The sequence below is a fragment of the Bos mutus genome, chromosome 1 (assembly GCF_027580195.1).
Source record: "Bos mutus isolate GX-2022 chromosome 1, NWIPB_WYAK_1.1, whole genome shotgun sequence".
Taxonomy (NCBI): Eukaryota; Metazoa; Chordata; class Mammalia; order Artiodactyla; family Bovidae; genus Bos; species Bos mutus.
The window spans coordinates 141668990-141682396 of NC_091617.1; the positions used below are offsets into that span (position 1 = coordinate 141668990).

Genomic DNA, 13407 nt, shown 5'->3' on the forward strand with positions numbered 1-13407 from the left:
GTGAGCAGCTGGCCCTGCCAATCGTCTCTGATGGGAGGCTCCCAGAGGAGACGTGGTGTGTGGCTGGCAGGTCAAGGTTTCTTCAACGTGAGAGGACATGGCCCCAGGTTTTCCTCCAAGCCAGCAGTGGGAAAACTGGCCCACAGGCCACTGGTCTGCTGACTCTTTATCACTGTCATTTCAAGGGGGATGGAATTCTTGCATGAGTGCATGTGGGCTAAGTCGCTTCAGTTGTGTCCGACTCTTTGTGACACTATGGACTATGGCCCACTGGGCTTCTCTGTCCATGGGGATTCTCCAAGCAAGAATACTGGAGTGGCTAGCCTGCCCTCCTCTAGGGGGTCTTCTCAACCCAGGAATCAAGCCTGCATCTTTCTTTTACATCTCCTGCATTGACAAGCAGGTTCTTTACCACTAGCGCCACCTGGGAAGCTCGGATAGAATCTTACTGAGAGGTAAATGACAGGTGAGCTGTGGGTCCCAAAGCTCATGAGACGTGTGTCACCAGCCCCGTCAGGGGTCTTGGAGAGAACATGGCAACGTGTTCTGAGGAAAGAAAGGGGGCGAAACAAGCCCCTGGCCCCTGTGAGCTGGGCACATGGGACCTGGTGACAGCAAGCCTGTCCTGATCCGAGTCAGGAGGCTTACAGGGATGTCCTTGAACTTTCCTGAGGCTCAGCTGGGGAGCTCGCAGTCTGGGACCACTCCTGCCAAGACCCCGAAGCCGCCTGTGCTCTGCAGACCCTGGAACTGGAGGCGAGATGTGGGCTGGTTTGGCCCTCGCGGCTTCTCTGGGAGGTCTCGGGTTGCATCCTAGCATGTCACTTCCCACCACAGGTGCCTGATGCCAGGGGGGCAGTGAGAGAGAGGGCAGGCCAGGTGGGGCAGGCCCTGGGGGCCTGGAACACCCTCTAGCAGTAAACCAAGCATTTGCTGGATGAAGGTGGCTCTGTGAGTTCCACCAAATGCTGGCCTCTCTTCAGCCCACCTTGTCTGGGGCCTGCAGACCCCTCCCCACCCAGACTCAGGGCCTGTCTCCTGGCCTACCCTCCTCCGGGGCCCCGTCCACTGTCTGCTCTGTACTGTCTTCTCCCTGCTCCTGGTGGGAAGCCCCAGGACAGGAGTTGGTTTCGTTTTCTGCTGTGTTCTCAACCCCCCCGGCAGAGCCCAGGAGCGGGTGCTCAGTGAGGGGGCAAGGAGGGCATTGCTGGGTGGCTCTAAAGCAGGAGATTGCAGACAGGCCTGGGGGGTGGGCAGAAGGTCTCCCGTCCAGGCTGCTGGGTTTGCAAGTGAGGGCTCAGGGGACAGAGGCCGGGGCCCCCCTCAGCCCTCACAGCTCATGGAGATAGGGCCCCCCAGCTCCTACTCCTGCCACATTATGACAGTGGTCACCACTCTGGTGTCTTCAGGGAGACCATTCCCTTTGGGGGCTCCTCTTGCAGCCTTTGAGACAAGTCCGGGGAAAGGGCTGTGGGGGCAGGGTCGTGTCACGTGACAGATGTCCGTTGCCCACCAGCCTGCTATCCCGGCTCTCGCAGCACACGAAAAGCTTCTGCAGCCTGGAAGATGTGAGGTCATTGGGAGACTCCTGGGCCGAGTGCGGTGCTCGGGGGCTGAGCAACCCGGCAGCATCCTCCCACCTCCTGCCTGCAGAGCCCTCTGTCTGAGTCCATCCCTGGCTGCCACTGTGACACCCTTTTCTGAAAGCAAACAGAGCTCGGCGGGCAGTGCTGACTGATTTTAAAGTAGAAGATGAGGAGTTGAAGAAGAGGAAATGATGAAGCAGCTGGAAGGCCACATATTTCTTGATTTCCTTCCCAAAACAAGAGGGAAGCAGAAGTCCTTGGCCCAGGGTGGAGACTCAGCATCTATGCACGGGGGCAGCTCTGAGCTGCAGGAGAAACCAAAGCCCAGCTGTGAACTCCTCCCACCCCCACGGAAGGACTGCAGGGGGTGACTTAGACCGCCTCGACCTCTATGCTCCTCTGTGTTCAGTGCTGACCATCCAGCGTCATCACTCCCACCCAGGCGACAGGGTCTGGCTGGACTCGAACTCCCCCAGGCTGTGCCAGCCCCAGTGCATGAGGACCCGGAGGTGGTCGCCATGGAAACGGCATGCAGGCTCGTCCACCGCTTCATCTACCTCGTTGTTTCTCTGCCTAAGTGCTGCCCAAGGACACCGAAGCCGAGCAAGGCTCAAGTGGGAACACACAGTTTCAGCAAAATTCTGATTCTCAAGGGCATATGCCTTGATATGTTTGTTAAATGTCATAAATGTTGGTTCCTTTGGAGGCAGAGATTGACTGATTATAAATGAGCCGAAAGTGCCAGCCTGCTCAGTCATGTCCGACTCTTTGCAGCCCCATGGACTGTAGCCACCAGGCTCCTCTGTCCATGGAATTTTCCAGGCAAAAATACTGGAGTGGGTTTCCAGTTCCTCCTCCAGGAGATATTCCCAGCCCAGGGATCGAACCCGGGTCCACTGTATCGCCTGCTTCACTGGCGGTCTCTTTACCCGCTGAGCCTTCGGGGAAGCCTAATGAGCGGAACGCCTTCTTGCAGTTCACCAGAGCTGACGGTTCCAGGGACTCCAGCTGATGTGTGTGATGTGTTCACAGTGCTGAGCGCTGCACCCCAGGGGCTGCAGGCTGGTTGTTTCTATATGTTTATGCAATTCATTAGAGCCCTGACGTTCTTCAAGTTCATTTTAATTTTCTCGAAGTAACACATGATGTCACTTGAGAAACCAGATAGCCTTAGAAAGCATCCTAAGTCTAAACTGAGAAACTATCTAAGAAAATATCTAAACTTAGGAACTGTACTAAATGCAAAGTGATAGCCCCCTGCCCACGCCCCCCTCCAGAATTTCCTCCAGAGTCAGTGTCTTCTAGCTCCGTCATCACCACAGGAAAGCCTCTTGTCACCCTCGGCAAGAACTCCACCTCTGACCTCTGGTCTTCCCCCTCAGAGGTCCCCAGCTCCCTGTACCTGTGCAGCCTCTCTGCATCCCTGCTCCCACCCCTGTGCCCTGGACACCCAGGACCCACCCAGCCTGGAAACGGATGCCCTTGATCCCTGGGAAACTGTGCTGTGTTATCTCTTTGACAAGTTTCCTCCACTGTTTGTCTTCCTGGAAAACTTACCAGTCAATGTTTAGCTTTCTGGAGTCATCCTCCAGCTCTCTCTTCTCTTTGTCTGACTGTCTTTGTTCTTTTCCTCCATCTTCTGAGATGCTCTTGGCTTTCCTTTCCCACTTCTGCACTCGACTTTTTATCTTCACCGTCACAGTGTTCTGTTCGTTGGTGTCGTTCTGCCTTTTTAATCCCTCCCGTTCTTTCTTCGTGGATGCGGTGCTATGAGATTGAATCCTGGGCAGTTGCTGGTGTTAGATGGTTTTCAGACATAGACGCGGGGGTTTCACGCGTTTCAACTTCATTCTCTGTGGTTCTCGTGGGTGTGACACACTTTCTTAGGAATGTTTTTCTCCCTGGTTTGTTTATTTCCTCCAGGTTCCCCTTGAACCAGATTGTTTTCTTTCAGGGCGAGGCTTTCCTCTGATATAAGTGAACCTTGGCTGTCCCCTCATATATTCATGTTTAATACGGGGCTTAATCACTCATTAAAACGCTTTTCTGTGCAGCAGGCATGGGGGAGTGTGTAAACTGTTGGTCTATGGGGTCTGAGTGGGGTCTGGAGGAGGAGACCCCCAGTACCCATGGGGGTGTGCCCCAGCAGTCCCGCTGTTGTGAGGGGGGGCAGTGTGAAAGATCTTAGTTCTCCAACCAGGGATCGAACCTGTGTCCCTACTGTGGAAGCACAGAGTCGTAACCACTGGACCACAGGGAAGTCCCCTTAATGTGTGTGTGTGTGTGTTTTAATTATGAATAAGGTGTTGAGGACTCCCTTATGTTTACTGGGCCTGGGTGTTTGGGTGGTTGCGGTCCAGGGTCCTCTGCACACACCATGTATGTCCATTTCCTCATTCCAGGAGCAGCGCTGGGCCCGCTGCTGGCAGGGCTCATCTCCCCATCAGGATGGAACAACGTGTTCTACATGCTCATGTTCGCAGACGCCTGTGCCTTACTGGTGAGTCGCCTCACTTTTCCTCCAAGGCTTTCACAAGTGTCTCTGTGGTTGTCACGGTCAAACGCTGGGGATGCTTGTTCCTGTGGACTCCCGCCGCTCCCAGGGGACTTTGGGCCGGTGATGCGTCCCTCAGGCTCCTGGGCCGGGGCTCTTTCTCCCTCTGGCTTTGATGCATCCAGAGCAGCAGCAGGCAGTTTCCAGCAGGATGGGTGAGAGGTCAAGAGCAGGGGCTCCCTGGCCTTGGATCCTGAGCCGGTCAGCTATGAGTGGCTGGGTTCGTGTATGACTTGGGTGGTTCCTGAGCCCCTCTGCTCCAAAGCATCCACCTGTGAAGTGGGCAGCACGGGGACACCAGGAACATGATTACTGTGTTGCTGTGGGGATTAAAGGGGACCATGCGCCGAGTCCTACCTGGTGCCCTGACCTTTCCCACACCCCTCCTGTCCGTGATCAGCTGCACTGGGGAAGCGCCTGATTCCCACATCCAGAGGACCGGAGGTCAGAAGAGGAGCCAGGGCTGCTCAGGCAGCACTAAGCAATCTGCTCTCTGGGCCCCGTGGCCTGTCCCCTCCTGCGTGAGAAGAGAGGAGGGTTTCCTGGGGATGGCGAAGGCCCGTCCCCACAGCACAGTCCTGCAGGGGCCACCCATGAGAGCGGCCACCATGCTCTCCCTTACCAGTCACCCACACCAGGCCCAGACCCAAAGCCACCGTCTCCTCTCAAGTCACCTGGAAAAGTGAACATTTACCCCAGCACAAATGAGTTGAGCACCTTGGAAGTTTATATTTTCATTCCCAGAAGCCCTAAGTCACAGATCCCCAACTTTATACACAATCAAATACCAACTCTCAGCTTATGAACCTGTGAGGTGGGCAAAGCAGCCCCTCAGTTAAGCCCCCAGATCATTTCTGCCAGGTAGCAGTGAAACTTCCATAATTAAGGCTATTTAAAGATGGACTATTCTTCTAGTTCAGAAATAACGTGTATATATACATTAAACTTCCTTTTACTGCACAACTACACTCGTAAGAAAGGAAGGGACATCCCCAGGAGCCAGAGATGTAGAGACTACATGAAATATGTACCAAACTGATGCTGGGCGGTTATACCTCCCCCACCACGGTCCCCAGCCCCAGGTGCTGGACCGGCCCAGGACGGGGAGCTGGAAATGGAGCCCCCCTCCTCAAACCCGGACCCTCAGGGAGCTCTGGGTGCAGTGAAGGCATAAACACGCGTGCGTACTGGCACAGGAGAGAAGCAGGATCTGCAACCTCTTAGCCTGCTCACCAAACTGGGGAGAAATCTTCCTGGAAGCTAAAAGTTAACCTTCAGTTGAGGGCTACAGTAACCTTCAACTTTTTAACTTATATTCTGTAAATATCACACAATGAGTATGTAATATTACAAAAAAAATGAGTAAAAAATGATACTAAAATACTCAAAAAGCGAGTATTACAAAAAAGTGAGTAAAATTGGTCCCAGGATGCTGATATACCCGGTTCTTCAGCAGAAGCAAATCCCAAGTCAACTGAGAGGGACAGTCCTCACCCCAGTGGCACTGGGTCCCGCAGCTGTCACCCCGCTGCAGACAAGCTCTTACCCCAAATCAGGAAACAGTAGGAAATGGTCTGCTGTGATGGGGTGACAGGCACAACAGATAGACACCCCCAAAAAAACCCAGGTAAAAGGGTTACCAGACAAACTAAAACATATTTAGCATTTCCCTGGTGGCTCAGTTGGCAAAGAATCTGCCTGCAATGCAGGAGACCGAGGTTCAATCCCTAGGTCAGAAAGATCCCCTGGTAAAGGGAATGGCAGCCCACTCCAGTATTCTTGCCTGGGAAATCCCGTGGATAGAGGAGCCTGGTGCGTTATAGTCCACGGGGTCGCACAGAGTTGGGCACGACTTAGCAACTAAATCACCAAGATTATCATACTCAGTGAAGTAAGTCAGAAAGAGAAAGACAGATACCATCTGATGTCACTCATACGTGGAATCTAAAATACAACACAAATGACCTATCTATGAGATGGAAACAGACTCACAGATGTGTGTTTGCCCAGGAGGAGTGGTGGGAGGCAAGGATGGGGAGTTCGGGATTAGCAGAGGCAACCTATTATGTAGAAGACAGATAAGCAACAAAGTCCTACCGTATACCACAGGGAACTGTATTCAGTCTTCTGGGATAAACCATAATGGAGAAGAATATAAAAAAAGAATATATGTGTATAAACTGAGTCCCTGTACTGCACATCAGAGGCGGGCACCACACTGTAGATCAGCTATATGCGTGCGTGCTCAGTTGCTTCAGTCGTGTCCGACTTTAGCCCTCCAGGCTCCTCTGTCCATGGGATTGTCCAGGCAAGAATACTGGAGTGAGTTGCCATTCCTTCCTCCTGGGGATCTTCCCAATCCAGGGATCATGCCTCAATTTTTAAAAGATGAAAAAAACAAGAAAACATTACTAAAGATGGCAAAGAAGAAACCAAATTCATGAGAAAAGAACAAGAGCTAAAAAAGACAAAGCTGGTGAGATGCAGGTATAAGGAGACCATCCAGAATGCAGCCCAGGAAGAGATGGAAAATACTGGAGAGCAGACAGAGACTGGAGGCCCTGTGCTGTCCAGGAGGAACTCTAAAGGAAGAGACTGCGGAGACCAGGACTCTCTGAAAAGAGCTGAGAACAGAAGCAGCCCCTGCCATCAATGATGTGCAGACATGGGGTGGATGCAGGGAATTTGGGGGAGGATCCAAGCAGAAGCGCAGGCTGGCTGACGCACCCCTACCAGCACACAGAAGATGGGCTTGGAGACCCGGACCCCAGTTACAAGAGACACACCTGAAATGTCAAAACACAGAGAGGACAAAAGGGAAGACTCACACACACAACAGGCAAATAATAACTTTGAGGCTGCGGGACCAGCCAGGTTAGATGAGAAACTAAAGCCACAGTCACTGCAGGAGAGAGAGAGGGCTTCAGCAGGCGGCTGGGCGGCTCACCAAGGGCAAGTCTTCATCCTTAAAGACCAGACGCGCCTCCTTTCTTTGCGGGTCCACAGGCCAGTTTCCCCTCCTTGCAGGTCTGAGCCTGGACCTCAGTGAACCCGGCAGGTCATCCTGGGGGCCTGAGGACTGTCCAGCCGCACTCACGCCTGGGGGCTGTGCTCCCCAAGCCTCGTGCCTTCTCCTCAGTCTCCAACTTTGGTCCCATGGGGCTGTGGCCACCCAGGTGGGCTCTGGGCCTGGGAGGTCCATTCACTGCGGGCATTGCACACAGAGGCCACTTTTGTCCTGTCTGGGAAGCTGGTGTTTGCCCTTCAGAATTGTCGCTGTGGCTCACAGGGCACCCCGGCCCAGAGGAAACACTCGAGGGTCCTTCCTCATCTCCTTCCTCTTAAGGATCTGCTTTCTGTGGTCACGGGCCCTCCCTGATACAGATTTGCACGTATTGGACTCGGCATTCGTATTGAGGAGACTCCAGCTCAAACTCAGCAAGGCGGTGCTAGACCATGGGGTCTAGAGGTTCAAGTTCACAGGATCAGTGTTTTTAGCCAGAGTGTGACATAGCCACCCGCAGTGCTCGGAGCATCTGTCAAATCCCCACCCTCTGGCTCAGCCACCGAGATCCCAGGAGCCCCACGTGTAGGTCCGTCCTCGAGGAGGAACACCTGTTGTCTTCAACCTGCACAGCCACCATACGAGGCGTGACTTAAGCTCCTTCCTGAATCTTCTGCGTCTAAGAAAACAAACGTTTCTGCTCCCAGAGTCTGCCGGTGGACTTGGTACTTGGTAGCTTGTGTTTTATTGAAGGAGCCCCTCGAAAGCTCCTCCAGCACCCCCACTGACAGGGCCTCCTGGGCCCAGGGCGCCTGCGGCTTCCCTAGAGGAGGGGCCACGAGAGCCAGGACTTCCTCGGGAGCCCCTCTCGCAGCCCTGAGCAACTCACATCGGGGGTTCCTCCCGGGGGGTGGGGGTTCCTCCCGGGGGGTGGGGGTTCTCAGCGCTTAGGGAAAGACTAGATCCACAGCTGCAGACGGTTCCGCTGAGGGCAAGACTTCACCGCAGGTCGGGATGTGCACACGGACTCCGCCGTCTTGGCAGGTGAGGGCCGTGAGGGAGACGAAGGCAGAGCTGTTATGGGTCTACCCTGAGACCGCGGGGTAGACCACAGGCCTGGGGCTGGGGCCCAGCTGTCCCAGGAGCTTCCCCAGAGGTGGCTGGGGCCTCTGGTGACAGCGGCCAGTGAGCACTGGCCTCAGAGTCCCCCCAGGTCCCCCAGTCTCACTGTGAAGGTGAGTCACCTTGTCCTTTTTTTCCCTTGGATATTTTATGACTAATCTAGTTTCATTTAAACAGACGTCCTTCTGGATGAAATCTGGCCTAAGGGCCTTATTCCCAGGAGCATGGCCTCCACTGTGATACATGGGACTACGTGACCAGCAGCCCAGCAACCCTGCCCTGAGACCAGGCCAGCAGGCAGCTGTGCCTGAGTTGGGGGTCGGGGGCACCCGCTGCTCTGCTTTAGAATTTTACATTCAGAGGCACGGGGCAGCCCCCCACCCCCATCATGTGACACGGGGAACCGCAGACGTGACGAACTGGAACTTGAATGCTGAGCTGGTTGGGCCGGGGAGCTGGCAGAGTGGGGAATGGCTGTGCCAGCCCCTCCCCAGTGACAGCAGGGCGCCCGCCCAGGGTCTCCCAGCAATAATGTGGTCTTCTCTTTGCTTTGGGCACGTGCAGTTTCTGGTTCGCCTCATACACAAGGAGCTGAGCTGCCCAGGGTCGGCGACAGGAAACCAGGTTCCGTAAGTGTCTCCCCTGCCCGCACCCCACCCGTGCCCGTCACTTATGTCCACTGCCGTCCCGGCTTCTCTGAAAGGCCACACCTCACCCACGGTCCCTGGCACTCTGCACCTCACTCACTCTCATTTCTCCTTTCCTAATGAATACCAGGTGGGGATGCGATCCAGGTAAATCTTTTCTCAAAATAGAGTGAAAAAAAAATGCTGATTCAGTTGTTCCCTTTGGGCTGCAGCTTTCGGACAAATAGCAGCTCCCGGGCTCTGCCTGGCTCTGCCCCCTTCCTTTGTCCTGTCCCCTCCGCTCTCCCCAAGGCCAGGGGAACGGGAGGCCTCAGGAGTCCCCGGCAGACTGGGGAGAAGCGGGCACCTGGGCTCTGCGCTTTGGCGGTGAATTGAGTGCCCCTGGCCGGGTGACCAGCTGCTTTTTCTTCTTCCTCTTCCAGGTTTAAGGAGCACTGAGTCTTCGAATCCCATGAAGGAGGGCTGGGCCCATCCTTCACAAACTTTTTCAAGAAAAAGTTCAAATAAAGGATCCTGTGTTGAAAAGAATGATTTTGCCCTTGCCTTTTGCACATTCACCTGGAAAAGACACGCAAGCCACCTTGAGAATTCCTGGCACCTAGTCAGCCGGCCCGTGGGCTTCGGGCCACGGGAGGGGAGCCCATGGGCGTGCTGGCTGCCACCCACTGAGCCCCTCAAGCAGACAGCTCCTGGGCGCTGGGCAGCCCCTCCACGTCCAGAGTGACGGCGGCAGGACTGGTGTGGCACCCAGGCCAGCCCTGGTCTCTCAGGTATTACAGCACTGATGTCTGAGCGGGTGGAGCTCTGGCGACAGGAAGGCACCGGGGAACGGTAGGGACGCTGCAGGTGGTGGGAGAGCACGCAGCAGAGACGCCCTGCAAGGCCAGAGCTGACACCTGCGTTCACAGCAACGCGGAGCTCAGACCGAGGATGTCCCCAGCGCTTCCTCCTGCTCTTCATCCACCCAGAAACAGTCCAGGGTGGACTGCGGTGAAACCATCAAAGCCTTCGGACAGGCTGGAGGGCCACCACAGAACCCCGGAGGTTCCTGTCACTGGAACCCCAAGGGCCATGACGCCACTGGCCCCATGAGTGATTGCCAGGAGGACAGTGAGGCCAGGCCCTCCGCCCAGCCCTCTGTCCCCCCCCCAGCACTGCAGACCTGGGCCTGTCCTCGGAGACTCGGCACTGGAGCGGATTTATTTATTGAAATGTGTGAGGTGTTGTAGAAGCTTAGGAGACACAAGTGGCACCTTGTTATTTACTAAGACAAACTCCGGTTGTTCTCTGGCCACTTGTTTCCTCAGTTGTTGCCCTTTGAAATAAAATGTTAAAAAAAATAAAACTGAGACAGAATGTTGGTTATTTCTGCTCACATCGCCATTATATTCAAAACAGAAAACTTCCAGGGAGAGCACGTGCCCTGGGTTTTCTCAGGGTTGGATCCTGACTGTGGTTTGGCAGCTAGAAGCGGAGACCGTTTCCAGCAGACAAGGGGTCACCCCGAGGCAGGCTGGGGCCTGGGAGCCTTTGCTGCAAAGCTTGCACCTGGGCGAACCTCTTCTCCAGCAACAACACAGAGAAACTACAAGGGACTAAAAGTAACTGTGTGCGTGAGAGTTGGGGCAAATTCTGGTCAAAAGATACAAAAAGACCAAAAAACCCAATTGCCACTCCTGAAGAGCAGGGAGCAAAAGGAGGATTGAGCGTGCCCCTGCACTCAACACCACCTAAGGGGTGAGCAAGCCAGCTAAGCCACCCCTCCAGCCTGAGCCCCAGACACTCCCCTCTCCCCTCCCCTCACCCCAGGTAAGAAAGCAGCGAGCAAGCAGGTAACATGTTACTCTTCTCACTTCCCACTGCTGTAGCAGGGGCTCCAACAAAGCCTTGCCTGAGGCTCTTGTCCGGCCTCTAGTCAATCTGTATTGATCATGGGAGGCCAAGGACCCTGGTCAGTATCAACCCTGCTCGGGGACAGCCCCCAGTCCGCACATGGTCCCCACTCTCCTGGGAAGGGCAGGCAAGGTGAGGGCTCTTCTGAACACAGAGGTCCTCACAAGGAGGTTTGCTATTTTATTAACAAAATTTAGACACTTGGAAGGTTTCCTCCTACGAAAGATAAAATTCCCATTTGTTAAAATGTTAGAGAAGACTTGAGAGTCCCTTGGGCTGTAAGGTGATCAAACCAGTCAATCCTAAATGAAATCAGTCCTGAGTGTTCACTGGAAGGACTGATGCTGAAGCTGAAGCTCCAATACTTTAGCCACCTAATGCGAAGAGCTGATTCGTTGGGAAAGACACTGCTGCCGAGAAAGATTGAAGGCAGGAGGAGAAGGGGATGACAGAGGATGAGATGGTTGGATAACCTCACGGACGCTATGGACATGAATTTGAGGCAACTCCGGGAGATAGTGAAGGACAGGGAGCTTGGTGTGCTGCAGTCCATGGCATGGTAAAGAGTCGGACACAACTGAGCGACTGAACAGCAACAAAATGTGGATTCCATACAGTTCTGCGCACAATTCACTCTGCACATCCTTCTCTCCTCCGCTCTTCCCATCCTGTCTCCTCCTCCACCTCTGGCCCGCAAGCCCAGAGCCTTCTTGTCCTCCCTCCCTGGCCTGGGGTATAAACACCCTCCCCTCCTGACTGGTCTCCAGGAATCACAGCTGCCTGAGTTTTCTGTGCCTTGCAGACTGCAGGCCCCCTTGCTACCACACAGCCCCTGTCCTTCTTTATTTATTATTTTTTTTTTCCTGTCCTTCTTTAGACACTAAATTGCATAAACAAGGCCAGGATGAGACTGATATAATCGTGCCGTTAAGTGATGCCCAGGGAATTCTTTTCTAATAAAATCTGGAACCCACTGCCCTCGCCACAGAGCACAGTTCTCTGGGGCCTGAGCTGGTCAGACAGCCAGATGACCCAATTCATTTCTGCACCTTCCCCAAAGAATAGCCATCCTCTGCTATGGTTCAGCAACAGGAAGTTTTGAGGACGCGGTCACTGTTTTTCCCAACTCGGGAGACTAAGGTGTTACAAGAAAATCTTCCATGACCCACGAAGGCAGGAGGGCGGCCTCCTGAGCCTGCCGAGGGACAGAAGACAGCGCCCTTGACGGTGCCTTTAGAGAAGGACGTGCACACACACTTTCTTAAACCAGTTTAGCTGAACCATCCTCTACCCGTGAATGGAAGAGTTCGTCCTGACTTTTAAGGAAAAAAGTATATGATTTCACTATAAAAATGCATCATCGTTTCACCCGGAGCAGTAGCTGAGATAATATCCTTCTGCAAACAGCCTGCCCGAGGTGCCTGCCTGCTTGCATTCATATGGAAATAAGACTGCCTTTCATGAATATCTATGTCAGTGAGATTTTCCTATTCAAATCCACAAAAAATGCCCCATATTGAAATGCAAGCTTGTGAGAGGGGCAGCAAAGGAGCCGGAGAAGTCCTTCAATCACAAAGGAGAGAAAAACTGCTCCCAGAAATTCGCCATAATAAAGAGCCCCCCAGATCATAAAACCAGAACCCCCTCCAATTGCCAGCTTATAAAATCTAGTAGAAATAAATTACCAGGAAAAAAATGAGCTAGAAAAAAAAAATACAAGTCATAACTTTTTATCATTAGATTCAGTACACATAAAACCACTCTGCCAAATTGCTGTGGAAGTTTGTGAATGCTTTACTCCTGTCTCTGTTTAGCTTTTTTTTTTTTTAATTTCATTGGCGTATAGTTGATTTGTAATGTGTTAGTTTCATGGGTCCAGTAAAGCGATCCAGTTATGCATACATTCTTTCTTTTTCAGATTCTTTTCCCACATAGGTTACTACAGAATACTGAGTGGAGTTCCCTGTGCTATACAATAGGTTCTTGTTGATTATTTTTTACCAGATTTTTTCAATGTAGATCATTTTTAAAGTCTTTATTGAATTTTTTACAATATTTCTGTTTTATGTTTTGGTTTTTTTTGGTCGTGAGGCATATGGGATCTTAGCTGCAGGGACTGAACCCACACCCCCTGCATAACCACCGAACCACGAGGGAAGTTTCCAATTATTTTAAATTTGGTAGAGTCGGACACGACTGAAGCGACTTAGCAATAGCAGCAGCAGCAGCAGCAGTGTGTATGGGCTTCCCCGATGGCTCAGCAGTAAAGAATACACCTGCCAATGCAGGAGATGCAAGTTCAATCCCTGGGTCAGAAAGATCTCCTGGAGGAGGGCATGGCAACCCACTCCAGTATCCTTGCCTGGAGAATCCCATGGACAGAGGAGCCTGGCGGGCTACAGTCCATGGGGTTGCAAAGAGTTGGACACAATTGAGCACCCATGCAACAACTCAGCGTGTGTATGTTAATCCTAAACTTCTAATTTATCCCTCTCCTCATCACAGGTTTCCCCTTTGGTAGCCATAAGTTTGTTTTTGAAGTCTGCTTCTCTTATCATGAACTGTAACTGGTGGCCCACCAGCCACACCTCGGATAGGAGA

At 53.1% G+C, this 13407-nt stretch overlaps 1 protein-coding gene across 5 annotated transcripts in view; it reads left to right on the forward strand.

Moving 5' to 3' along the window:
• SLC37A1 (solute carrier family 37 member 1) overlaps positions 1–10248 on the forward strand; it is a 101816-nt gene extending 91568 nt beyond the window's left edge. For 4 of the 5 annotated variants that reach the window (XM_070376603.1, XM_070376594.1, XM_070376580.1 and 1 more), the window contains 3 exons: positions 3989–4086; positions 8831–8895; positions 9336–10248. In XM_070376603.1, the coding sequence (XP_070232704.1) occupies positions 3989–4086; positions 8831–8895; positions 9336–9351 (179 nt within the window). In that variant the 3' untranslated portion in view covers positions 9352–10248. Of the gene's footprint in view, positions 1–3988; positions 4087–8443; positions 8811–8830; positions 8896–9335 lie in introns of those variants that run through there. The other variant, XM_070376608.1, reaches the window with a different exon arrangement.
• The last annotated feature ends 3159 nt before the right edge of the window (positions 10249–13407 follow it).